The sequence below is a fragment of the Myotis lucifugus genome, unplaced genomic scaffold, assembly GCF_000147115.1.
Source record: "Myotis lucifugus unplaced genomic scaffold, Myoluc2.0 scaffold_276, whole genome shotgun sequence".
In the NCBI taxonomy this organism is placed as follows: domain Eukaryota; kingdom Metazoa; phylum Chordata; class Mammalia; order Chiroptera; family Vespertilionidae; genus Myotis; species Myotis lucifugus.
The window spans coordinates 184,664-211,652 of record NW_005871324.1 but is presented as its reverse complement, the minus strand read 5'-3'; the positions used below and the strand labels follow the sequence as shown (position 1 = coordinate 211,652).

Below are 26,989 nucleotides of genomic sequence, written 5' to 3'. Positions count from 1 at the left end.
CAATAGTTTTAATTTTAATGATATTAAATCTTCATAAGGAATCCGTGTGGTTTATCCTTATTTATCCTGAAGTTATAAAATGTTTAAACTTTGCTTTTTTGCAGTAGATTTGTGTGTCCCTGGAATGATTTTTTTTGTATGGGGTGAGGCAGAGATCCATTTTCATTCCCCCCCCACACACACACACACAGATAATTAATTGTCCCACTACCAGTTGTTAGCCCACTGTTTCTCCACTAATTTTTAAAAAATACATTTTTATTGATTTCGGAGAGAAAAGGAGAGAGAGAGAGAGAGAAAGAGAAAAAGAGAGAGAGAGAGAGAGAGAGAGAAACATCAATAATGAGAGAGAATCATTGATCAGCTGCCTCCTGCACTCCCTCCTGGGGATCAAGCCTGAAACTCGGGCATGTGACCTCCTGGTTCATAGGCTGACACTCAACCACTGAGCCAGACCAGCCAGGCTCTCCACTAATTTTTGAGAGAAAAAAAAACCACACAATAGTTGTTTTGGAAAAAAGAAATAAATCTACCTAAATAAAATATTAGCAACTGAAACCAACGATGCGTTAACACAACATTATGAGCAAGTTGCGTTTACCCCCAAGAATTCAAGGATGGTTTCCCATTAGAAACTCTACTGATGTCGCTGAGCTCATAAAGAAAATCCCCACGATAAAATCTTAGCAACTTGCTAACTGCATGCTTTAAAAAATTCAGGGCAGCAAGAATCCAACAAAAACGAGGCATGAGCCATAGAGACGCTGCGGGGTCCATTCGGGTGTGTGCCCAGGCTTTGCTCGGATGACTTCCTAAGGTTACTGTAACGCCTGCGTTCCCATGGCCACGAAGAATGTCTTTGGCAAGTCTGGCTTCCCCGAGGAGCCCTGAGAAATGAAAGATTAATCCAGCCCGGCGAACCCTGTGGTCCCGCACCTCGGAGCGCAGAGCGTCGGGACCGAGGCCGGATCGGCCTCTCACGTAATAAATCTCCTGGCGGCAACCGGAGACGGGTTCTCCGCGCTCAGAGCCGCCAGCTCTGCCAGGACGGGCTGATGACCGTGCTCCCGAGGCCGGTGGGTCTGCCTTCGTCCCTCCCTCCTCCGTCCTCCCTCCTCCGGGGAGAGGGGTGGACCCCCTGAACGGGGTGAGCGTGGGGATGTCTGTTTAGAATCCAGGGCTGGGCCCTCAGAGGGTGGCCCGGGGGCAGGGCCTGCCGGGGAGAGGGGACTCAGGGGCGCCCGATCGGGATACAGGGGAGCCGGGCGGAGGGGCTGGGAGGGACGGGGAGGAGGTTCGAGAGGGGGTGAGGCAGGAGCCTCCCCGGAGGCCGCGGCGGGGGAGGGGATTTCGGGCGAGTCTGCAGCGCGGGGACCTGAGCCCTCGGCTGCGACCAGCGGGGCCGGATGCCGGGGCTCGGCCGGGGTGCCCTGGACCAGAACCCCTCCCGGTCTGCAGCGGGGGGCCCCAGGCGCGGCTGAGTAAGGAGGAGCGAGTGGCCTTTCCACCTCAGAGCGGCGCAAAGGGAGGGATGGAGGACGAACAGGAGCCACCCTTGCAGCCTCGGACGCAGGTGACCTGCTGGCGGGACGCCCCCTCCCCGTAACACCCGGGGCCCCTGCGCGTGCACCGGGGCCGCGCGCTCCAGCCGGGGGCTGTGCTTTGCGCGAGTCTGCAACTCACCGGCCATTTCAGCACCCACTGCGCTTGCGCGTCCGCTTCGGCTCCGGTCATGATTTGCACTTCTCCGGGCCCCACTGCGCATGCGCCTGCGCGCGGCCCACGCGGCGCTCCCGGCTGCCGGCTGGGCGGGTGGCGCAGCCCCGGCTCCACGCGCGCGCGCTTCTCCCGCGCCGCGACCGCGCTCGCTTCCCTCGCGGGGCCAAGCCCACCCCGCAGGCCTCTCTGCTCCTGAACGCTGGAGAAATGTGCACGTGCCCGATGCCCTCCTGCGATCCGGGAAGGTCGACATTCCAAAACCCGCCTGGCCCTGGCCTTTCAGAGGAGGAATCGCAGCTCGGCGTGAACTGCACAGGCGTAGCCACGCTGCAAGGCTTAACGGAGACGTCAGATGTACAAAAACGGTCTCGTGCTTGCTTGTACAGTGGAGTTAGGTGTGTGGGCTCGGAAGAGCATGCAGGTGTTCGTGCGCAGGTACGGCCTGGGGGCTAGTGCAGGGTTGCATGTGGTCACACATCTGCAGGACCTGCGGACCCCAGCCTCCCAGGCTAGCGTCCCTCGGGATGCCTGCGCGGTCTTGTGCCCTCAGGCAGGCCAGACACGCCCCGATTCTGGCTACCTCAGCCCCTTCTTTGACTGTGTGCCATCCTCACCTCTCTCCCCAACCTCCATCTCCTCCGTCTCCTATAAAACCCTGCCTTGTCCTGCCTCACAGAGAGATTGGGGGCAGCCCACACCGCTCCTCTCTGGGTTTCCCCCAACCTGCACTGATTTCCATGAGCTGTCTGCCTGGGGCTTCCCCTTATCTCCTTTAAGTCTATGCAGACGTCACCTTCTCAGGGCATAACCTTGACCACCCTCTCCAAACACCCCCTCTCACCCTCTCTGCTTCCTGTCTCAGTCGCACCAGCTGACATACTATACACTTTCCTTGCTCATGTTGTTCCTGCCTGTCTCCCACACTGGAAGAAAAGCTCCATGAGGTCACAGATTGTGTCTCTTTTGTTCACTGCTACGTCCCCAGAAGCTAGAGCAGTAGGTTTATGGTCCATAATAGGGAGGCAAGAAATATTTGTTCACTGAATTAATAATCACCATCATCGTTAGTGTCTGGTTGCTTTTCTAGGCCAAGCATGTCAAACTCAAAGGTTAACACGGGCCAAATAAACAAGGTTTAAGTTTATGTGGGCCGCAAAAAAGCAAAAGCTTCAATTTTCATAGAAACGTAGGTTTATTTCGATAGAGACATGCTGAATACAAAAGGCTGAAATAAATGAGTCATTGTTAGCATAAAATAGAACATTTTAATAAAAATTAATATTTTTTCTTGAACATTAACTTACCAGACATTGAATAAATTAATAAGCATAACACAAATAAACCTATTTTTCTTGTTCTCCGAAAGTGAAATATTTCCTGTTACGCACACCAAACAAGTCAGTACAAGACTAATGCGTGGCCATTGGCTGCTAAAATATTCGCTGCTAGTATTAGTGGAGAGAAATGGTGCGCCTGCGCGTAAGGTGCGTAAGGGAAACGAATGCAAAACAAATCAGTCAATAGCGAACATTGTAGTTCGTTATTAATAATTATGTCTAACAGGATATTGTAAAAATGAAGTTACGACATTTTTATTAAAACGTTTCTTACATACCGTTATATTGGCTAGGCCGCAAAAATATTCGTTGTGGGCCACATGCGGCCCAGGGCTGCGAGTTTGACATGCTTGCTCTAGGACATGCTTGCTCTAGGCCAGTGGTCGGCAAACTCATTAGTCAACAGAGCCAAATATCAACAGTACAACGATTGAAATTTCTTTTGAGAGCCAAATTTTTTAAACTTAAACTATATAGGTAGGTACATTGTTATTAACTTAATTAGGGTGCTCCTAAGGCTTAGGAAGAGCCACACTCAAGGGGCCAAAAAGCCGCATGTGGCTCGCGAGCCGCAGTTTGCCGACCACGGCTCTAGGCAGTCTCCACCAACAATCTCAGTGGACTAAACCATTTCCTGCTTCTTGGAGGCCTGCCAGCATCTCCTGCCACATGGGCTCACTTGTCATCATCAGGCATTGGGTCTCTTGCAGCCCGTCTGGGGCTGTGATGTGACTACAGTGAGACTAAACCCCTGGGTCCTCACCTGGCTTCCTCCCGTAGCCTCCAGCTTGGGAGGAAGTTACGTAGGCCTTATAGGAGCTGTGGGCAGCCAGGGTGCCTGTCATGGATCTATCTGTCTGCAGACCTGTGGCAAGATCTCTGGCAGAATCCTGCCCTCTGGAGCCTCTCCCCGCCCCACCCCCCACTCCCGCACAGTATCTCCCTAAATGGTGAATGCATGCTGTCTCTTCCTGGCTGTATCTGTCCTCAGCACAGTGCCGGTATGGGACAGGCACTCGGAATTGCACTGATGAATGAATAAATAGTCCTCGGGGAATTCTTCAGAAACTCTTTAGCCAAATATCCTTCTGCCATGAAACTTCTACTTATTTTTTAAAAAAATAATAAAATTAATTTGTAGCACTTTAAATTTGCAGACGAATTTGCCAAAACAAGAAAGGCAGTCTGATTTACTGGGGAAAGATCAATGACTTGATTTTTACATAGTCAGCTACTTTGTGAATGCCTAGGAAGACAGCTGAGGGAAGTAGTTCACTGTTATACCTTTGGGGAGTAGAGAGCTTTCGGCATACGCTGAGTTTTCAGAGCAGGAGACTGGGTGGGGTCCTGCTCTCTGCCAGCCACGTGAGTAGGTAACGCCTCCCCGCTGTGCCTGGGTTCCTGTCAGTGCCTGGTTCACACGCATCGCAGTGTTATAATTGGCAGGTTCTGGTCCTGGGAGGGCGGTGGGGGCTGATATTACTCACTCCCTGTCCTCCCTTCTCTCCTTAGACTCAGGGCAGGGTCCTGCTCCAGACCATCTGTGCAGCTGGCATTGGTGGAACTTTTCAGTTTGGCTATAACCTGTCCATCATCAATGCCCCAACCGTGGTATGTACCTTCTGTGCCTACGATCACCAGCTGAGCTGACAGTTGTCCCCTGTGGTGTTCAGGCCAGCGTCCACTTGGCGGCACTTTCTCCCACACATCCGCCCCCACTGGGATGTCCCACAGGTACTTCGGGTTCAAATCCAGCTCTGCATCCTCCCCCTTCACCTGCACTCCTCCTGAATCCCCGATGACTCCACCGTCTGCCCAGTGCCTTTACTCTGACACCAAGTCCTTCACTATCTCTAGCATCCAGCTGTTTCTCCCCATGTCTCTGCCAGGACCCAGGTTCAGGCCCCATCTCTCCTGTCTGGATTGCTGGCCCAGCCTCCTCACTGGCCTCCCTACCTTCAGCTTCTCCCCTTCTAGATCCTCTCACGTCTGATCAAGCCCAGAACATTCTGTGTCTTCCTAGTGCCTATAGGAATGAGGACAGACACATCCTGCTGAAATCCAAGGCCTCCTGGGGTCAGAGCCGTTCATGGCTCCCGCCTTCATTCCCCAGCCCCAAGTCTTTTTTTTTTTAATAATATATTTTATTGATTTTTTACAGAGAAGAAGGGAGAGGGATAGAGAAACATTGATGAGAGAAGAGAGATCGATCAGCTGCCTCCTGCACGCCCCCAGTGGGGATGTGCCCGCAACCAAGATACATGCCCTTGACCGGAATCGAACCTGGGACCCTTCAGTCCGCAGGCCGACGCTCTATCCACTGAGCCAAACCGGTTCGGCGCAGCCCCAAGTCTTATACTGTCTTGCAGCTCCCTGAATGCGCACAGCCCTTCCTCAGACCCTCCTTTTGCTGAGAAGCCCTCTCTGTCCACCACCCCACAACCCCCCGCAGAAGCCCCTCAGGAACCACCCAAATGCCATCACCTTCCTGGTGCCTTCCCTCACCAGCCCCCAGCGGGACGTCACCCTCCCTCCCCGCCCTCGGTGTGGCTGTCAGCACTCGGGCTGTGCTGGTTGTCTGGGCCCCTCTGTCCCTCCTGCTGGCTCACTCAGTGTTGGATCATCTGTGAATCCCCAGCAGCTGATGCTGGCCTGGCCCCTGTCCATGTTCATTCGGGGCCTGTGGAAAGGATAGTCGGTGAGCCCCAGTGATAGAAGCCGCCTCTAACTTGCTTAAGGAAGAAGGGCAAGTGTCCTGTCACTTCGCTGGGAAAGATGTGGGGATATAAACCGTGTGTGTGGGGAGGGGGGGGAGAGCTGCAGGAACCAGGCCCTAGGATGGAACTGGGGCTCTCCTGTCCCTGCTTGGCCTCATCCTCTACCCAGTGACAAGACAGCAGCTGTCACCAGACTCACTTTTTAAATATATATATATATTTTATTGATTTCAGAGAGGAAGGGAGAGGGAGAGAAACATCAATGATGAGAGAGAATCATTAATTGGCTGCCTCCTGCACTCCCCCTACTGGGGATCAAGCCTGCAATCCCTGCATGTGCCCTGATCAGGAATTGAACCCTGACCAGGAATCGAACCCTGACCTCCTAGTTCATAGGTCGATGCTCAACCATTGAGCTACATTGGCTGGGCCAGACTCACTTTTTATCAGCTGGGAATCCCCAAATAAAAGTCCTCCCTGGTAGCTCTCCACAGAGAGGCCTGGGAAGAGTGATTAACTGGCTTGGATCACATGCCCACCCCTAGACCAATCATGTGGTGAGGAGGGCTGAGCACTTCCATTGGCTACGTCTGGATCAGGTGACTACCAATCCTATATAATAAAAGGATAATATGCAAATAGACCGAACGGCAGAACAACTGAACAACCAATCAAAGTGTAATATGCTAAGGCTGCTGAACCTCTCGCTATGACATGCACTGACCACCAGGGGCAGACGCTCCGACCTGTAGGTTAGCTTGCTGCTGGGGTCCCGCTGATCATCGGGACTGAGCAAGATGGGCCTGCACGCCCTGGAGCCCTCCCACGGTCCGTCCCTGGACCCATTGTGCACTGGTGGGGTCCCTCAGCCTGGCCTGTGCCCTCTCGCAATCCAGGACCCCTCGGGGGATGTCGGAGAGCCAGTTTCAGCCCGATTCTGCAGGCCATTCCCCTTGAGAGGGTGCCAGACGCAGGGCTCATGGCTGGTGAGCGCTGTTGAGGCAACGGGAGCCTCTCTGGGACTGATTGGGCGCAAGCCCACGGCAGGCACAGTGGGGCCCGGATGAGCGGGAGTGGCAGGTAGGAGCTGCAGGCAGTATTGGACTGTGGGTTTCGGCCAATCCCTGCAGGCCACCCAGAGGGACCCCACCCGTGCACGATTTCATGCACCAGGCCTCTAGTAGGGGCTATAATTGACAATGGAAGAGAACTTCTCCAAAGGAGGAAGTGGGTAGCAGAAGCCCAGGTGGGAGTACATTCTGGGCAGAAACCATTCCAGCCGCCAGCCTCTTAGAGAAAGGAAGAACTGCTGGCTTGAGAAAGGGAGGTCTGAACCGGCTGCATTTGTTTATTTGCTCACTCAACAAGGATGTGAGTGCCCGCCAGGGCAGACTTACTTGCGGGCACTCTCACGTCTTGTCTCCTGTGGGCCATCACTAGTCCCGTCCCCCCCCATGGGACTCTCTTGGCCTCGGAGCCTCCCCTACCTCACTGAATGGTCACTCCTGAGGAGTTCCAGTCAAGGTTGGCTCTTCTGGGAAGGTCCTCCCTCCAGGGGAACCTAGTGGGTACCAGGCTGACAGCCATTACCCTGAGCTGGCCCAACACTAAATCCCCAGCCCTCCTGACACCCTCCCTCACATCTGGTTGGGAGGCCGAAGACCCGCCAGACACTGACATTTCATCTCTAACCAAGGGAAGCGGGTGTGTGGGTCTTTCCCGAGCACAGTCATTCCTAACCTCGTGGCCTCTGTTCCGTTTCCTGAGTGGCAGCTCTGGGGGTGGGGTGGCGGGTGGCTCAGGCAGTGGGCAAGTCATCTCACCTCTTCGGGCCTAATTCCCAGTCTTACCAATGAACAGAGTCATGTGTTCTCCCAGACGAGTACTTGCCACAGTCGGGGTCCCAAGGAGACACGCAGCAGAAGTCAGTGGGTTTCGATACCACAAAGGACTGAGTGGGGCGCTGAGAGCACACAGGCCAGAGGGGGTGCAGTCATAGCCGTGCAGACTCAGTAGCACAGGAGGGCGGCCATGTGGCCCAGACCCCCTTGAAAGTGACGGTGACCTTTGGCCTCCTGCTCTGTCTGTAGTTTCGTTCTCCCCGTGGGGAGAAGGCCTAGCGTGTGTAGTCCCCTCCCGGGGAGGCTGACTGGCATCTCTGTTCACAGCACATTCAGGAATTCACCAATCAGACGTGGCAGGCGAGGACCGGCCAGCCACTGCCTGACCACCTGATCCTGATCATGTGGTCCCTCATCGTGTCTCTGTACCCCCTGGGGGGCCTCTTTGGAGCGCTGCTTGCCGGGCCCCTGGCCGTCATGCTGGGAAGGTAAGTGCTTCCTGTGTGCCCCCAGTGGCCTTTACTGAGGGTCACCCCAGTTTACTGAGGGTCACCCCAGTCTGCAGGCCGAGGAATGCCTGTAGTTTCACCATGAGAGTCACAGCTCAAGCGGATTTGGTAGAGGGAGGACTCCAGTGTCTAGTTCCACATCTGCCAACAAATGCTATTTGTAAACAATAGCCTCATTTCCCCCTTTGGGCCTCATTTCCCCCTTTGTAACCAATCTTTTCTTTCTTTTGTTTTAAATATATTTTTATTGATTTCACAGAGGAAGGAAGAGGGAGAGAGAAATAGGAACATCAATGATGAGAGAGAATCATTGGTCGGCTGCCTCCTGTACACCCCACACTGGGGACCGAGCCCACAACCGAGACACGTGCCCTGACCAGGAATAGAACCGTGACCTCCTGGTTCATAGGTCGACACTCAACCACTGAGACACGCCAGGAGGGCTACCGGTCCCTTCCTTTTACAAGGGAGTTTGAGGAGAGGGGTGCTTACTCTGAGGGATAAAGCCATACATATCCATCTGTCATTTCAAGCTGTGGGACAGGCAGGAAGAGAATGGTTTGCAGTGCGTTGGGACATACCACGTGTGACGCAGGTACAATGGCTAGTGGTCATTCCCACCCAGTCGCTTAGAGTCCTTAGCACAGTTCACACACACACACACACACACACACACACACACACACACGTCTGATTAGGGCTGGCTGGGGTTGCAAAGAGGGCTCCCCAGGGGCTGTCCCTCTGGACTGACCTGAGCCCCTCTTGCCTGTGCCCCACTCCCCCCAAGGAAGAAGTCCCTCCTGGTGAACAACGTCTTTGTGGTGGCCGCGGCGATCCTGTTTGGCTTCAGCCACAGAGCAGGCTCCTTCGAGATGATCATGCTGGGGCGGCTGCTCATGGGAGTCAGCGCAGGTAGGGGGGGCGGGGGAGGGCATCTCACCTGCCTCTCCGTTCCTGCTCATTCTTTTATTCTCTTCGTTCACTAATTTATTCTCTTTATCCGTTGATTTACTTTTCACTCATGCCTACCTTAATTTTGCAACAATGATTAAGTATGGTTTATCTAAAAAGGCTCATATAACTAGACATTGAAAGTGGATATAGGGAAATCAAAAAAGTTGTATAGGGATGTGAGGACAACATTCTCAGACCCACACCAACAGGGGGGGTCGTGCGTTTGAGTAATGCGCTAAGTAGGCATGAGCTTCCTGGCAGCCAAGGTGTAAAGGCATCTAAGATGAGTTCTCTGATCTTCCAGACCAGTGGTTCTCAACCTTCCTAATGCCGCGACCCTTTAATACAGTTCCTCATGTTGTGGTGACCCCCAATTTCATTGTTACAAATTGAACATAATTAAAGCATAGTGATTCATCACAAAAACAATATGTAGCCCTAGCTGGTTTGGCTCAGTGGATAGAGCGTTGGCCTGTGGACTGAAGGGTCCCAGGTTCAATTCTGGCCAAGGGTACATGCCTGGGTTTCGGGCTCAATCCCCAGTAGGGGACCTGCTGGAGGCAGCCAATCAATGATTCTCCTCATTGATGTTTCTCTCTCCCCTTCTCCCTTTCTCTCTGAAATCAATAAAGAAATATATTTTTTTTAAAAACAATATGTAATTATATATGTGTTTTCCGATGGTCTTAGGCGACCCCTGTGAAAGGGTTGTTCGACCCCCAAAGGGGTCGCAACCCACAGATTGAGAACCGCTGTTCCAGACAGAGGCAGAATAGCCTGTTAGGGGCTCCTCAGTTTTGGGGGGCCTGTCACGTGAGGGAGCAGAATTTTGAGCACATCCATCTGGGCTTTTAGGGGTTCCCATCAGCAAATCCCCTCTTGACTCCCTACTGTGTAAACAGCCAGGTGTAAACATCTCTTTTAGGGATCTAGTCCAGTAAAACAAAGTATGTAAAAGTGTAGTGGCTTAAAGCAGCCAACATTCATTACCTGATGGTTCCTGTGGGTCGGGACCTGGGAGTGTCTTAGCTGTGGCTCTGGCTGGGTTCTCTTGAGGCTGAGGTCACGCTGTCAGGCAGGGCTGCAGTCACTCAGGGTTTGACGAGGCTGGAGGACCTGCTTCCAAGATGCCTGTTGGCAGGGGGCCCAGTCCTCAGCCTGTGGGTCTCACACGCGGTGGCTGGTTTCCTCCAGCGTAAGTGATCAAAGAGAAAGAAGAGTGTGTGTGTGTGTGTGTATGTGTGTGTGTGTGTGTGTGTATGTGTGTGTGTATGTGTGTATGCTCAAGGAGGGGGGTCCCAATTTTTTAAAAAAATATATTTTATTGACTTCAGAGAGGAAGGGAGAAGGAAAGAAACATCGATGATGAGAGAGGATCATTGATTGGCTGCCTCCTGCACGCCCCCTACTGGGGATGGAGCCTGCAGCCCCGGCATGTGCCCTGACCGAGAATAGAACCATGACCTTCATAGGTCGATGCTCAACCACTGAGTCACGCCGGCTGGGCTGTTTTTTATGTCCTAATCTCAGAAGCCAGACACCGTTAGTTTTGCCACAGTCTACTTGTGAGAAGTGAGTCACTAAGAACAGCCCACACTCCAGGGAACAGGAACTGGGTCAGACTCTGTCTTTGTGCCCCGAGGACGAGGACCTAGCACAAAGGCTAGGTCCCCACCTGCTTGGAGGGAGAGCAGGGCACCTCTGAGGCTTTGGCCATCGACGCATCACCTTGTTCCCAGCTCCCTGCACCCAAAGGAGACCCGGTTCCTGGTCCCAGGCCAGGCAGGGAGGGACCGGCACTCCCAGCAGGTGGACGATGCTCAGATACTGGCCTCCTAGCGTTTGGCGGCTGTTGCCGTCTGGGGCGGGCAGGGGGAGTGCTGTCCGGTTCCGTTCTCCCGCTAGTTGCCTGGGTGCCAGGTGTCTCTGGAGAAGTCAGGGTGAGGTGAGCACTGCAGAGTAGTGGTCAGTGAGTGTCGCTGTGAGAGCCGGACAGCGGGTGGGCATCGGATGCTGCCCTTCCCTTCTCCCACCGCCCGCTCAGCGCCCTCGGAGCCCTTTACATTCAGCCCAGTGACGGGGTCTAGAGAGACCGATGACCAGAGTGGGACTGTGGTGAGGGGACAGGATGGGGCTGATCTGAGGAAGACTTCTATCTCAGAGGTCCTGGGGGCGGGGGAAGGGGGGACCTGGAGTCCTGCTGGCCCTACAGCAGGTGGAGGGTGCTCTCAGCCTATGGGGTGAGGGAGCAGCTCTGTGCCAGGATCCAGTAGACGAGGTGCCAGGAGGTGGGGAGGCAGGCCCGGGCATTGCGGGGAGGGGGTCCAGGCTGCGGTCTGACTGTCTGCGTGCACACGGCCAGGTGTGGGCATGAGCATCCAGCCCATGTACCTGGGGGAGAGTGCCCCCAAGGAGTTCCGGGGAGCCGTGACCATGACCTCAGCCATCTTCACTGCCCTGGGGATCGTGATGGGACAAGTGGTGGGACTCAGGTAAGTGTCCCCCATGTGCCAGTAAAAGCCCTTTGTCTAGACTCCTCCCCACCTATGACGTAGATGAAGGCATGGCTTCTTTGTATTGCGGTATTGAGACCTGTCCCCTTCCATCTGCCGGTGCACAAAACGGTTCTCAGCGAGCCACACTTCAGTGTGAATCACCCTTCCCATCAATCCTCTCCAGAGGAGGAAGCAGAAAGCAGGTCTCAACAGACAAGAGGGGGAAGGTTTGGGCTTTTGAAGGGGGTAGAAACATTAATACATATATCTTTCTGTTTAATTGCTATTAAAATTTAAAAAAAATTAATTTCCAGGGGGCGCTGAGTAATATTTTTTCTGGAAAGGGGGCGGTAGGCCAAATAAGTTTGGGAACCACTGACGTAGATGAAGGCATGGCTTCTTTGTATTGCGGTATTGAGACCTGTCCCCTTCCATCTGCCGGTGCACAAAACGGTTCTCAGCGAGCCACACTTCAGTGTGAATCACCCTTCTCATCAATCCTCTCCAGAGGAGGAAGCAGAAAGCAGGTCTTAACAGTGAAGAGGGGGAAGGTCTGGGCTTTTGAAGGGGAGCCTGTCTCGGTCGTCCCAGAAAAGAGGAGAAGGCCAAGCCTGGAGCCCTGGGAAGGGAGTTGTCAGGGAGAAGGTGGGGCCACAGCCGTGCCCGGGCTGGGGTCCTTACCCGGTGGGAGGGGTCTTGGTGTCCAGGCCCAGAGCTGGTTAGGAAGAAGCACAGAGCCATGCAGACCCTCTGCCTTCAACAGGACAGGCAGGCAAGTTGGGGGGTGGGGAGCAGGTGGATAGGGGGGCAGGGCTCTGGCATGGAGGTGTCTGGCTGGCCTCTCCTCTGCCTCTCCAGGGAGCTGCTGGGTGGCCGGCAAGCCTGGCCCCTGCTGCTGGCCAGCTGCCTGGTGCCTGGGGTGCTGCAGCTGGCCTCCCTGCCCCTGCTCCCCGAGAGCCCACGCTACCTCCTCATTGACCGTGGAGACACTGAGGCCTGCCTGGCAGGTGAGTCCCTGACCTCAGGTCCCTAGACCACTCTCGGCCAATGGGCGCCTCTGCCCAGAGCATGGGGGTCCCCTTTTCTCAGGGAAAGGTGGTCCCTCTCTCTGAAGGTCCGTCAGTCCCTTCAAAACCCCAGGGCGGTGCAGAGAAAGCTCCCACACACGTGCAGGATGAGATACCATGTGCGACTTCCCTGGCCCAAGGCCAGCGGGGTGCTGACGGTCTTATTCATTAGCTATGGCCACAGTCACGATGCCCCAGAACAATCCCCAAATCTCTGGCTTAAAACAACAGTCACTTACCCCAACCAGGTGGCTCAGTTGGTTACAGCGTCGTCCCGTACACCAAAAAGGTTGCAGGTTCGATTCGATTCTGGTCAGGGAGGCAACCAATCAATGCTTCTCTCTCTCTCTCTCCCTCTCTGTCCCCCTTCCTCTCTCCCTAAAAATTAATAAACATATTGTCTGGTAAGGATTGAAAACAACAACAATCATTTACTTTACTTTCCATTCATTTACTCACTGGGCTGGCTGCACAGCTCTGCTGGTCTTAGCTGGGCTGGCTCTGCTGTAAGAGGCAGCTGAAGGACTGCCCCGTCCAGGCTGGTCTGGGCTGGAGCAGTTCAGCTCTGCTGCACATGCCTCTCTCTCTCTCTCTCTTTTCTGTCTCTCTTTAAAAATATGTGTTTATAGCCCTCGCGGTTTGGCTCAGTGGATAGAGTGTCAACCTGCGGACTGAAGGGTCCTGGGTTCGATTCCGGTCAAGGGCACATGCCCGGGTTGCCAGCTCGATCCCCAGTAGGGGGCGTGCAGGAGGCAGCCAATCGATGATTCTCTCTCATCACTGATGTTTCTATCTCTCTGTTCCTCTCCCTTCCTCTCTAAAATCAATAAAAATATACTATAAAGAAAAAGAGCCGAAACCGGTTTGGCTCAGTGGATAGAGCGTCGGCCTGCGGACTGGAGGGTCCCAGGTTCGATTCCGGTCAAGGGCATGTACCTGTTTTGCGGGCACATCCCCAGTGGGAGATGTGCAGGAGGCAGCTGATTGATGTTTCTCTCTCATTGATGTTTCTAGCTCTCTATCCCTCTCCCCTCCTCTCTGTAAAAAATCAATAAAATATATTAAAAATAAAAAAATAAAAAATAAATAAAGAAAAAGAAATTTTTATTAAACTAATATCACAAGTTTGGAATAAATTAAATTTAATTACAATTTGTTCCCTCTGAAGGTCTTTTTGTGCTCATGTCTTTTTTTTTTTCAATCTTCACCCAAGGATATTTTTCTATTGATTTTTAGAGAGAGTGGAAGAGAGAGGGAAGAGAGAGGGAATGACAGAGAGAAACATCGATGTGAGAGAAACACACCTATTGGTTGCCTCCTGCATGAGCCCCGACCAGGGCCTGGGCCAGGGAGGAGCCTGCAACCGAGGTACGTGCTTGCATTTGTCTGGCCTCCTCACCATTCTCTGTCTGGTCTTGGAACCGATACATAAGTCACAGGTCTTAGTTATGGCGGCACCCACTCCTTGTACCAATTCACTGATCGGTTTTCCATTTCTGCCTAACAATCGCTGCATCTCCGTGGCCAACAACAGAAGCAGCTGCGGAGCTCACGCCTCTGTGAGTTCTCTGGGGCTGGCTGATGTAGGGCTGGGTCTGGCTGGTGGCTCTGCCCCTTCCGGTCACTCATGCAGGCCTACTGGGCATCGGCTGATCTGTGCGCTACCAGCTGGGCAATCTCTGCTCCTTCTGGCACCACTGGGCTAGCCTGGCGAGATTTTATAATGATGGCCAAATAGAAATGAGCCAGGTCCCCGAAGGCGTGGGCCGGAAGAGGGGCCTGCCCTCCCCACAGACTCATCCAGTCGCTGTTTTGTTGGATGGATCCACCGAATCCCGAGGTTCTAACGTCCTTTCTGGTCCCTGAGGCTGCGGACAGGGCCAGGGAGATCATCCCATCTGACCACCCGGGCCTGGGGCGGGCGGGGGGGCGGGGGGGGTAGTTGGGGATAGGAAGCTCATTGTGGGGGACCAAAGAGAGGCCAGGGAGAGAGAGCTCAGCACCCCCTCTCTGTCCCAGCGCTGCGGCGGCTGCGGGGCACTGAGGACCTGGCGGCGGAGCTGGCGGAGCTGGAGGAGGAGCGCGCGGCCTGTCAGGGCCTGCGGGCCTGGCGCCCCTGGGAGCTGTTCCAGGACCGCAGCCTGCGGAGGCAGGTGGTGAGCCTGGTCGTGCTGGGCAGCGCCATGGAGCTCTGCGGCAACGACTCGGTGAGATCCCCCGCCCCTGCCCCTCCCTCCGGACTGCGTGCTGCAGGCCCCTGGGAGCCACGGGAGGCTGCAGGGAGCCCGTGCCCCAGAGCCCGCCCTGTGCCCGCCTCCCCAGATGTACGCCTACGCTTCCTCCGTGTTCGGGGAGGCGGGAGTCCCCCTGGAGAAGGTCCAGTATGCCATCATCGGGACCGGGTGCTGCGAGCTGCTCACAGCGTGTATCAGTGTGAGTCTGGCTCCGGGCTGGCCTCCCCCAGCCCCTGGAAGAGGGGGGATCTGGGGTGTTGACACCCTGAGGGCTTCAGGCCTCTTCTTTAAGCCATTTCCCACTCCAGGTCACTGTTAAAATACCGGGAGCTCGCCAGCGTTTATTGAGCACCTACTATTTGCTGGGCACTCGAACCGCGATTTTGAGATGAGGGAACTCCATGAAGTTGGGTGGCCTGCGGGAAATTAATTTCTTCATCAACTGCAGCAATGAACTGCCCCCTACCCCACCCTCCGCTTCCTCATGAGGCCCCTCCCCGCTGCTCACCCCAAACCAAGGGGACCACGGCCCGGGGTCCCAGGCCAGTTGCTGAGGCCCCTTTCCTTTGCAGTGTATGGTCATTGAGAGGGTAGGCCGGCGGGTGTTGCTGATTGGGGGGTACTGCCTGATGACCTGCTGGGGGAGCATCTTCACAGCGGCCCTGTGCCTGCAGGTAGCTGGCGGGGATGAGGAGGGCGGCGGGGTGCCGGCTGACCCCCACCTCACCCCGGCCCTCTGCTGCAGAGCTCCTTTCCCTGGATGCCCTACCTGGCCATGTCCTGCATCTTTGCCTTCATCCTCAGCTTTGGCATCGGCCCCGGTGAGTGGGCTCGAGGGGCTCTGGGTTTTGGGACTTGCCGAGAAGGAACATGGGCACCTGGGTGAGAAGACGGGTGGATGTGAATGCCATGTCACCTGCATGCCCCACCCCCACCTGCACCGAAGCTTCCAGAAGAACACCAAGGGGTCCCCCACTGCCATCTCTGGGGACTTTCCCTGGCTGGCAGGCCCCTGTCCCTCCCCTCCTTTCAGCTGGAGTGACAGGGATCCTGGCCACGGAGCTGTTTGACCAGATGGCCCGGCCTGCTGCCTACATGGTCTGCGGGGCGCTCATGTGGATCATGCTCTTCCTGGTTGGGCTGGGGTTCCCCTTCATCATGGTAGGCCTGCCCCTCCCCCCAGGGGGAGCTGCCTTAGGTGTGGTCCCTGTCCGCATGAAAACCCCAGTGGGAGGCCTCCACCCGAGGAGACTGAGACTAAAGGGGATGGGGCTTATCTAAGCAAAGAAAGACACGTCCCTCTTGCAGACCTGTCCTGGGGCCGAATAGAGCCACACCGGATCTCAGGGTCTCTTTTAACCTATAGGAGGGATTGTCCTACTTCCTCTATGTGCCTTTCCTCGTTGTGTGTGTCTGTGGGGCCATCTACACTGGCTTCTTCCTTCCTGAGACCAAAGGCAAGACCTTCCTGGAGATCTCCGAAGAATTGCACAGACTCAACTTCCCCAAGCGGAGCCAGGGCCCCACGTGGAGGGGCCCCAAGGTCATCCAGTCCACAGAGCTGTAGCCCCACAGGGGTGGCTGGGGCCAGACAGAGCTTCCGCTCGTCCCTTTGCTTCCTCTCCATTTACTAGCTCCTGTGTTTGTTCACTTAATGAGTGCTTATTATATGAGCACCTACTGTGTGCAGGAATGGTGCCAGGTGCCTAGCAATAGTGGTGAGCCAGAGAGATGGGATCCTGGGCCTCTTGGTGTTCCCCACCTAGAGGCCGTTAACAGACAGGAAACCAATAAAAACATAACTACAAACTCAGGGAAATGCAGTGGAAGAAAAATACAGGTTGTGAAAGGCGTGCACAGCCCGGGGGTGGAGGTGCAGGTGGGGCTGACCTAGTCTGAGGAGCATGCATGGTCAGAAAAGGATTTTCTGAAGAATTGATTTTTTAAAAATGAACTTTATTGTCTCTGGCTGGAAGCTCAGTTGGTTCGAGTGTCGTCCTGATAGGCCAAAGTTGTGGGTTCAATCCCCGGTCAGGGCACATACAAGAATCAACCAATGAATGCATAAATAAGTGGAACAACAAATGGATGTTTCTCTCTCTCTAAAAATCAATAAAAAATAAAATTAAAATCAACTTTATTGAGGTATAATTTGCGTACAATAAAACGTATCCACATTAAGTATACATTTGATGAGTTTTGACAGATTTATCCACCCACGAAACTACCAAACACTGCGATCAAGGTAGAACATTCACATCACCCCCAAATCTCCCTTTGCAATCAATAGCCCACCCCTTCCCAGCCCCAAGCAACCACTGACCTGTTTTCTGTCACTACAGCCCAGATTGGCCTCTTATATATTGAATTTGACATAAATCCACGCTGTATGTATGCATTTGTGCCTGGCTTTGCTCCCGATAAAGTTTTAAAAATTCATGCAGGTTGTTGCATGTATAAATATATATTCCTTTGTGTTTCTGAGTAGTATTCCACTGTATGGATAGGACACAATTTGCTTATCCATTTACCTGCTGGTGGACATTTGAGCTGTTTCTGATTCTTGGCCATCATGAATAAAACTGCTGTGAACATTCCTGCACAGGCTGTTGTGTAGACAATGTTTTCATTTCTTGTGGGTAAATAAATTGCTGAGTCTAATAATGAAGGCTGCCCGGCCAGAGTGACTCAGCAGGTTGACTGCTGTCCTGTGCTCTGAAAGGTTGCTGGTTCGATTCCCAGTCGGGGCACATACCTGGGTTTCAGGTTCAATCACTGGTTGGGGCACATACAAAAGGCAACTGATCGATGTTCTCTCTCTCTCTCTCTCTCACCCCCCCCCCCCCGCCCTTCCTTCCTCTCTATAAGCATGTCCTTGGGGGGGGGTTAAAACACACCCCCCCCCAAAAAAATGAAGGGATGTTTAGCTGTAGAAAAAACGTTTTCAAAGGGATTATACTGGTTGAAATTCCCCCTAGCAATGGGGGAGAATTCCAAATCCTTATCAGCACTTGGTACTGGCAATCGTTTTAATTTAGTCATTCCAGTGAATGCATAACGGTGTCTCATGGTGGTTTAATTGAGGTATTTCCCTGATGACTCACAATGTTGAGCATCTTTTCATCTGCTCAGTATGGCCATTCATCTATCTTCTCTTGTGAAGAATCTGTTCAAATATTTTGTCTATTATATGTTTTAAGATTTCATTTTTTAGAGCAGTTTTAAGTGTTGGGGTCCAGCCCCAGCAGGTCCAGGGGTTCCCATAGGTGGGGACGGAGTCGGTGAAGAGGGAATGACACAGAGGCAGCGTTCAGGTGATCATCATAGCTAGGTTCTCCAGCCAGGTTCTGTCTTTTATTGTCTTGTTACATCTGTATTTATACCAGTTGATTTTAATCCTATCAATTTCTACTCCAAAGGTTAGGGCGTTTCTTATCTCCATTCCAGGGAGTAAAGATTATGTCGCTTAAGCGTGATTGTTCATAGTTAAAGTGATTAACTACCCGCCTGACACTCAATTAAGGGGTTTTATTCCCTCCCTAACTTCAGGGAAAAATCCCCACCTGGGGAAACCACCTTTCTCGGAGAGGTAACCTTGGTTAAAACACACAGCGCCAAGAAGGGGAGCAAACATATTAAGAACAGTATGCCATATACGCCAGGTCCCTTGAAACATATGCTGTGCAGATGTTTCTTCCCTCTTCCCTCTTCCCTGCAGCAACTGTGTCAAGCAGCAAGGATGGACCGGCTTCCGGCATTTAAGTTCACAGCAAATTTGAAAGGTACAGAGATTTCCCATATGCCTCCTACAAGCACCGCCCCCCTCCGCCCCCCGCCCCACCCCACAGCGCCTCCCCATTATCATCTCCCAGCAGAGTGGGACATTTGTTACAATCAATGAACCTACATATCACTGTCACCCAAAGTCTATAGTGCACATCAGGGTTCACGTTTGGGGTTGTACAGTCTACGGGTTTGGACAAATGTCTGATTACTAGTATATGTACCCACTATAAGGTACCATACAGAGTAGTTTCACTGCCCTAAACACCCTCTGTGCTCTGCCTGTGGTGGGGGGTTGGAGGGAGGGTGCCAGCCTCAGAGCCTGGTTATTGCAAGACAGGGAGAGTCTGGACGAGGCCCCTGGGAAATGGTCCGTCCAGTGAGAGGAGGCGCTCCCTACCCCACTTGGCCCTCTTTTGGGTCTCCACCTGGGCAAACCTCCTGACCCAGAGCTGGTTAGGAAGAGGCCCAGGGCAATGCAGCGCCTCCGCCCTCAGGGGGACAGGGAGGCAGGGGCAGGGCTGTCTCTCCTGCCTCCCCAGGTGGTCTCTCCTGCCTCCCCAGGTGGCTTCTGGGTGGCCCATAGGCCTGGCCCCCTATTTCTGGCCAACGGCCTGTGCCTCTCTGCTCTTCTTCCTCAAGAGCCTAGGAGACCTCCTCACTGTCGGTGGAGACCCCAGGGCTTGCCTGGACGACACCTTCAGGTACAGCCGGATGGGGTCACCAGTGGGGGTGATGACCCCTCAGGTCTTCTTCCACTCTGACTAGAGGGGGTGGGGAATCTTTGCTTGTCATTGTTGCGACTTTTACCACATTCAGTGAAAAGGACACAGGGCCAGGGGCCAGGGGCTGCTGGGTTGTTTTGGCAGGAAGGAGTGATGTGGTATTAAGTCTCTGGAAATTTTCCTCAGATTCACTTTTCTATCCCATTTTTATTTCAATTCAGCAACTCCTTGTACTACAGACATAAGGATGGAAAAGTTACAACATATTCTGACCAGATCCGGGTTCCCAGGAGTCACAGGTCAATACAAATGATTTTGGGCCATCACCTCTTTTTGCCAGGCCCTCAAATGGTCATTTCTAATAGATGGGAGAAAATAAATTCTCAAAACCAATCCCCTATTGCTGAACGAAAGACCGGTGGCTCCTTGCACACACCCTTCGGTACAGAGTTATTTCTCAAAGCTTATTAAATAACGTGCCCTCAGAACTCTAAGATGAAGAGACATTCATGACATCAGTGTGTTCAGCTTGAACCTGGGTTTCAGATTAGAAAGGAAACTTGCCCAAACTGCCTTATCATCAGTAAGTTTGTTTGTTCTTAAATATTTTTTAGAGAGGAAGGGAGGGAGAGAGAAAGAGAAACATTGATGTGAGAGCAAAACATCGATCACCCCGGGCATGTGACCTGACCAGGATTCGAACCAGCACCTTTCAGTGCACGGACGACGCCCAACTGACTGCGCCACCTGAGCCAGAGCATCATCAGGGAGCTTCATTTGGCACTGGTTACCCTTTGTATAAAGGCAATGCAGACCTCTCTGTGCTTTTACTTCTGTTCTACCTTCTTTTGGGCTCTGCTGGCGGAGGTGCTGAGCCTCTACTTACTTCTGTCCCTCCTCTCCCTCCCCTTGGCCCTGTCGTCTCTGAAATCCCTCTCTCTCTCCCAGTCATTTCCAGGCCACGCCCTGGCCGGCTCTCTTTCCTGCCGCCTCCTCTCCCTGCCCCGGTCATGGTCCCGCTCCCTCGTCCTGGACTCCCAGTGTCTTTCTCGGGATCGGGATCGCTCCCTCTTCTCCCTTTTCCCCTCTCTATACTGATCGCTTTTAATAACGGGCAAATTAATGGGTTTTCGGAAAGGCCGATCCCGCCCCCCAAATCTCAGCTGCCCAGATTCCTTTTTCCCCCCCAGGCCTCCTCCCAGCCGCCGAGGGATCCACCCTTTAAGAGTCCTTTCCAGTTCGTAGTCCACGAATATCTCATGCTGGTCGATGACCAGGCCGTCAGCGTCCCGGTAGGCTCTGAGCAGGGAGCGCTCCTCCTTGTACTCGATGAAAGCATAGCCCTTGGAGAAGCCCGTGACCAGGTCCCGCACCAGCCGAAGCCGCCGGATGTCCCCGTAGCGGGAAAACACCTCCTTTAACTTCTCCTCTTTGGTCTGCAAGTTTAGTCTGGCCACAAACAGGGTGAGGAGGGGGTCCCCCGTGACGCCTTTGTTGGGGGTGTACTGCGCCAGCATTGCCCTCCAGACGGCGCGGTCGTGGGGGTCCTCATCCGTGCCGTCGATGCTGCCAGCTTTAAGGGGGTCATACTCCTTGGCGATGGGCATCCAATCGTTCATGTTCTAGGAAGGACCACAGCAAGCATTTATGTAGACCCACTGTGCGCTACTCGTTTGATCCTTACAACAGCCCCAGGAAGCAGACACCATCATTCACCCCTTCTTTAATAGGGAAGGGAGTGGATTCCCAGAGGCTGAGGCCTCCCTGCTAGAAAGTGGGGGAGACCTCATCAGAGCCAGGCAGTGGGGCTCCGAGATGCTCTCCCCCACACTCCCCCCACCACCCCTCCCAGGAGGAGGCAGAGGGCAACCTCACCTGAGTTTGAGATATGTATTATCTATCCTCCAGCTTAACCACCATAGGGAACTTACTAACTCCAGGAACTAACTGTAATGTAGAGAATGAATCAAAACCGAGGCTCAGAAGCCAGGCTCACCTTTTAGAGACTTTAAAATGGTCAAGAAAACCACCCTGGGAACCGCTACAGACATGTTATTTTAAAAAACCTTACTACCAAGGCCCTGGCCAGTGTGGCTCAGTTGGCTGAGCATCAGAACATGCACTGAGAGGTCACTGGTTCAATTTACCTGTCAGGGGTGTGCAGGAGGCAGCTGCTAGATGTTTCTCTCTCACCTGGATGTTTCTCCCTCTCTCTTCTTCTCTCTCTAAAATCAATAAAAACATTTAAAAAAAAATTTTTAACTCTACTACCAAGAATTCCAAACATACCAATGTAGAGCATGGGATAACTTTCCACGAATTCCTTGCCTGGCTTCTACTATGACCAACATGGGGCCGGTCTTGTTGGCTCTATGCTTCCACTCACATCACCACTCCCCGATGATTCTGAAGCAAATTCTAGACATTTACATCACTCATCTGCATCACTACAAGATAAGGGCTTTTTCAAAAGCCAAACTACAAGGGAAAACGGTGCTTGGAACGCAGCATTTCGCATCTGTCAGTGCACAGATAGCAAAGCTAAAACAGCAGTCACCCAGCAGTGGGCTCTTCGGTTCAAAGGAATAGGAGATTTCTTCCCAGTTTCCTAGCTGATAACCTGCTTATGCCTTGGAGCACAAGAAGTGGCTGCAATGATCATTTTAGTCCAGCAAGCACACTGCCATTGTCATTCACCCCAATATATAACCGTTGTTTTTGAAAGCGGGTGGGGAAATGCAAGTCTGACACCCGATCATTGATTCATGTGAACCTGCTGGAACAATACAGTGCTTGCCAACGTTTCAGACACTGCTGATAACCATGTGCCCACCTCTGTAAGTCTTCAGAGCCAATGCTGAAATACGCTGCTTAAAACCCAGGGCTCTTGGCTGACAGCACCTTCCCATCATACTAGCTAAGATGCTACCTATAATGTCCCCCCTTCTCACATTTCCCTCCAGAATCTTTTTGCTTTTCTTCTTCTTCAGTTCATGGATTACGTAGGAAGAGTGATTGTTTGGCAGGGACACTGTGGAGTTTCCCCCCAATAAAAAGCCAAACACCCTCAGAAGAAAATCCGAACTCAACAGACTCAAGCCCTCTGACCCGCACGTAGCCTATCACCATATTCCACTGCAAAACCTATTCTATCCGGGATTGCGCCTCGTGCCTTGAATATGCCCGAGTTCCCCAGCCCCTTGCCTCTCTCGGTGCAATTTCCTCTGCTGGGAATATTCTCTTCCTTTCCGCCTCCCACATCTCCACTGCGGACATTCTACTGGCCTTTCCAAGTCCAGCTCCCAGCCTCCACCCCTTGAAGCAAAATGTGCTTCTCCCACAGCTCATCTAGCTCCTCTGTCAGACTCATCACTTTTTTTTGTCCCCAACCTACAGTAAACGCTTTTCAGTCTAAGGTCTGTCTCACTTCATCTCGGTCTTAGGACCCTTCCCGGTATATGGTGGGGAACGGAACCAACGGCAATCATAATTCACTGAACTTCTTTCGGTCCAAATCAGACGAACAGGACCACTTCATTGAGAACCGAGAGGCAGGACGTGACACTGTCACTACTTTGTAAAAGGAGAGCTTGTAATCTGTCATCATTAACAAGCAACTTGGAGGAGGCACCTCTGGAATCCTCAGCATAAAAGGCTGGTAAACAGCTGGAGCCACGGAAGGAGCACCGGACACAGGTGAGACGATTTCATCTGGGCCCGGGCTCGGCCTCTAAGGCACTGGTGGCTGGAATTTCTCCACATGTTAAGAAGAAAAAAAAAAGATACCACTATGTTGTTTGAATCGCTGCTCTAATATTCTCTACATCAATTCTACTGGCCCTAAAATTCTTAGATTCTAACCTCCATCACAAGGTTGCAGGGGGGAAAACAAAGGCCATTATAACTAAGGTTAACTTGTATTGAACCCTCAGGAGTTCTGGATTCGTCATTCTTTCACAAATGGGGATGGGACGTGAGAGATGAATGGTGTCCTGTGGAGGTGGGTGGGGCAGTTAACCATTAGAGAGAAAAGCGTGGAAAGTGAAAAAAGAGCATGAGACTGGGAATCAGGAACACCCAGGTTTAAGACCTCATCCTATGTTGGGCAAAACGTAAATCATCCATAAAATGTAGCTAAACGTCACTTCACCGGCGAAGGTTAGATAAATAGCTCTGAAACTGCTTTACAATTATAAATTATTATGCAAATAAAGTTATTATTAAGCAATCAAAGCACTTCTGTCCTGAGTCTAAAAGCACGACGTTCCCGCGCTTCCCACCCAGGTGGGCTTAAGGCGGGCCCCCAGTCCTGCCGAGCATGCGCAGTCCTTCCGAGCATGCGCAGTCCTTCCGAGCATGCGCAGTGGCACGCAGACGCTAAGGCGGAAGTGTCCCTGGAAAGGCCTGTACCCCTCAAACCCCGAAGCGCCTCCGCCTTGGCCGTCCGCCCCTCACCTTCCGGGTGGACGTAGAGAGGAAAGGCCAATCTTTCCAACCCAGCTATCGCCTCAGCTCCCCTAAACACAACCCCGAAAGATCTGCCCCTTTGCCAGGTTCCAACATGGCGGCCCACAGGCCATCCAGGCGGAATTAACTAAGTCCTTCCCGCCAGGTGGGCGCCGCTCCCGCCACGCCGCTCCCACTCACCTCACCAAGGCTCGGGCTCCCTCTCCCGCGGACACCGGCGCCGGGTTCCTAAGGATGGAAGATTCTTGGTGCCGCCTCCGACCGGACCTTTATATCGGCAACAGCAGATTCGTCACAGGCGCCGTTTTCGCTTTTGCTTCTGTTAGAAAAAAAATGTAATCCCTTGTGTTGAGCATCGAAGGGGTATGAAATTTCTAATATTTTTTCCCCACGAAGACAAGACCTGTTCAGTTGCACCGTTGAGTTGAAAGACTATCGAATCTGCAGGTATGCGTGTGAGAGCCGCGGGCTTTCTACGCGCCGCTTAGGGCTCCGTCAGCGCCAGGCGAGTTTATTTTTAGACTCCCTTTGACCAGTAAATATGGTTTCAACTTTATATTATGGCTTCTTCGGGAAATGCCTGTGCTGGTTCGAGTGAAATTTGGTACGTTTCCCCAGCGTTTCCCTAACCCCTAGATGTGATAAGTTCCCGTTTCACACAAGCCAAACCGGAGAGTCGCGTGGGAATTTGTTACCGTGAGGTTTCCCGATGGGCGCAAGGGGGCATCACCTTGGAGGTTTGATTTGCGTTTCTCCCAGGATGTGGAGCATCTTTTCTTATGCTTATTGGCCTCTCGAAGGGTCACCTGAACGGCATCCCCATGGCTGACGGCCACGTCTATAGGGTGTCCCCCCCAAAATGTATACGCACGCTTTGAGTGACTATAAAGGCCGTGTTTATTAAAGTAGATTTCACTTTCAAAATCCAGCCATCAGCTGTTGAAGTGTGTATACATTTTTGGAGACACTCTGTTCCAAATAAAAATCATATACAAAATTATAGCCGAAACCGGTTTGGCTCAGTGGATAGAGCGTCGGCCTGCGGACTGAAAGGTCCCAGGTTCGATTCCGGTCAAGGGCATGTGCTTGGGTTGCAGGCACATCTCCAGTAGGAGTGTGCAGGAGGCAGCTGATCGACGTTTCTCTCTCATTGATGTTTCTAACTCTCTACCTCTCTCCCTTCCTCTCTGTAAAAAATCAATAAAATATATTTGAAAAAAAAATTATATAACAAAATACCGTATAAACCAAGCAGAAGGTCTGGAGGGCAACATGGCCTACTCTACCAGAGATTTCTCTAGGAGTTTCATATTACTCGTCTTTTTATTTTATTTTATTTTTTAAAATATATTTTTATTGCCGAACCGGTTTGGCTCAGTGGATAGAGCGTCGGCCTGCGGACTCAAGGGTCCCGGGTTCGATTCCGGTCAAGGGCATGTACCTTGGTTGCGGGCGCGTCCCCACTGGGGGGCGTGCAGGAGGCAACTGATTGATGTTTCTCTCTAATCGATGTTTCTAGCTCTCTGTCCCTCTCCCTTCTTCTCTGTGAAAAATCAATAAAATATATTTAAAAAATATATATATATATTTTTATTGATTTCAGAGAGGAAGAGGGAGAGAGAGACAGAAACATCAGTGATGAGAGAGAATTGTGGATTAGCTGCCTCCTGCAAGTCCCCACTGGGTAACGAGCCCACAACCCAACCGGGGCATTGTGCCCCTGACGGGAATGGAACCTGGGACCCTTCAGTTTGCAGGCCAACGCTCTATCCACTGAACCAAACCGGCTAGGGGTCCTTTTTTTTTTTTTTTTTTTTTTAATGTGTTTTTATCATTGAAAGTATCACAGGTGTTCCTTTCCTCCCCATTGACCCCAGCCAACCCAACACCGCCCCCCAGACCTTCACCGCACTATTGTCTGTGTCTATGGGTTCTGAATATATGTATATAAGTTCATTGATTAATCTCTTCCCACCCACCCCCCTTCCCTCTGAGATTTGACAGTCTGTTCCATGCTTCTATGCCTCTGAATCTATTTTGTTCATCAATTTCTTTTGTTCATTAGATTCCACTAATATTAGTGAGATGGTATGGTATTTGTCTTTCTCTGACTGACATATTTCACTTACCATAATATTCTCCATCCCTCCATGCTGTCTCAAAGGGTAAGAGATCCTTTTTTACAGCTGCATGGTATTCCATTGTATAAATGTACCACCGCTTTTTTCAGAATATATTTTTATTGATCCCAGAGAGGAAGGAAGAGGGAGAGAGAGATAGAAACATCAATGGTGAGAGAATCATTGATCAGCTGCCTCCTGCACACCCCCAGCTGGGGATCCAGCAGGCAACACAGACATATGCCCTTGACCAGAATTGAACCCGGGACCCTTCAGTTCGCAGGCCGATGCTCTATTCACTGAGCCAAACCGACGGGCATCACCTAAGTTGTGTGTAATTTTTTTTTCTATTTTTTTTTTTTCCTTTTGCCTCAGACATAACATGACCACACGGTTTGTAATTTTTAAGTGTGCTCTTATGCAAACAGGAACTCAAAGTGCCCTGGGCACCACCCTTCCTGCAACCAGATTCTTTTCTAAAGACCTTTCACTCCAAGACATGAAGTCACTGACCCAGGATTGCATGCATTTAACCCAAACTTGGAACATCTCCAAAATCCTTGCTGTGTCCCTGCGGGTTTGAAGGGTAACAAGACCAGAAAATAATTTAGAGAACAGGAAGGAGGCCATATTGAGTGAATGGGCCATTCAGGAAGTAAATGGTGCCACAGGAGGGCATCAGACTTATTGTGCTTGCTGTACCAAAATAGGACCACCAGTTAGCAGCAAGTGGAACTTTCCTATTGATGGGCTAATCTAGTCCCCAAACATTCACGGTTCCATTTTTATTAAGTGTGACCCACCCACTTCTTTTTTGGTTCCCTGTTCACTTTTTCCTTAGTTTAACCATGAGTAAGGTATGACCTAACGTTGTACTTGCTTGTATAGTCACTTTGGTTTCTACAAAAAGAAAAAAAAAAAAGCTGCCTATGGTTGCATGCCTGTCTTAAATCTCTGGGGAAGAGTTGGTTTTGAAATTATTTTTAAAACCTTGTTACCATGACGTATCATCGGGACTTTA

The 26,989-nt window shown here is 52.1% G+C and overlaps 2 protein-coding genes across 6 annotated transcripts; one reads left to right on the top strand and one right to left on the bottom strand.

Annotated features, from left to right (window-relative positions):
• The first annotated feature begins 900 nt into the window (after nt 1–900).
• Nucleotides 901–17,194, top strand: SLC2A11 (solute carrier family 2 member 11). 2 transcript variants are annotated; one of them, XM_006099496.3, is made up of 13 exons: nt 901–1,147; nt 1,459–1,573; nt 4,569–4,667; nt 7,942–8,102; nt 8,911–9,035; nt 11,440–11,569; nt 12,431–12,579; nt 14,659–14,846; nt 14,962–15,072; nt 15,446–15,547; nt 15,619–15,694; nt 15,907–16,034; nt 16,240–17,194. In XM_006099496.3, the coding sequence occupies exons 2-13, from the start codon at nt 1,532–1,534 to the stop codon at nt 16,438–16,440; spliced, it is 1,512 nt and encodes a 503-aa protein (XP_006099558.1). In that variant the 5' UTR covers nt 901–1,147; nt 1,459–1,531; the 3' UTR covers nt 16,441–17,194. The 2 variants fall into 2 exon arrangements, with proteins under 2 accessions (XP_006099558.1, XP_014320482.2); XM_014464996.2 differs by lacking the exons at nt 901–1,147; nt 1,459–1,573 and adding an exon at nt 1,929–2,154.
• Nucleotides 17,195–19,568: 2,374 nt separating this feature from the next.
• SNRNP35 (small nuclear ribonucleoprotein U11/U12 subunit 35) lies at nt 19,569–24,339 on the bottom strand. Of its 4 annotated transcripts, none has more exons than XM_023763207.1 (2): nt 24,034–24,339; nt 19,569–21,003 (listed from the first exon to the last, which is right to left on the bottom strand). In XM_023763207.1, exon 2 carries the CDS (start codon nt 20,998–21,000, stop codon nt 20,260–20,262), a length of 741 nt encoding a protein of 246 aa, XP_023618975.1. In that variant the 5' UTR covers nt 21,001–21,003; nt 24,034–24,339; the 3' UTR covers nt 19,569–20,259. The 4 variants fall into 4 exon arrangements, with proteins under 4 accessions (XP_023618975.1, XP_006099557.1, XP_023618978.1 ...); XM_006099495.3 differs by having other exon boundaries at nt 24,029–24,334; XM_023763210.1 differs by lacking the exon at nt 24,034–24,339 and adding an exon at nt 22,809–23,133.
• Between the last annotated feature and the right edge of the window lie 2,650 nt (nt 24,340–26,989).

What these genes read in the sequence shown, in the direction of transcription:
- SLC2A11 (XM_014464996.2), top strand. Translation starts at nt 1,942, where the DNA reads ATGCCCTCCTGCGATCCGGGAAGGTCGACATTCCAAAACCCGCCTGGC. An exon ending in AGCTCTGCGGCAACGACTCG is followed by an intron (nt 14,847 to 14,961) that starts GTGAGATCCCCC and finishes CCGCCTCCCCAG; the next exon opens with ATGTACGCCTACGCTTCCTC. An exon ending in CAGCGGCCCTGTGCCTGCAG is followed by an intron (nt 15,548 to 15,618) that starts GTAGCTGGCGGG and finishes CCTCTGCTGCAG; the next exon opens with AGCTCCTTTCCCTGGATGCC.
- SNRNP35 (XM_023763207.1), bottom strand. Translation starts at nt 21,000, where the DNA reads ATGAACGATTGGATGCCCATCGCCAAGGAGTATGACCCCCTTAAAGCT.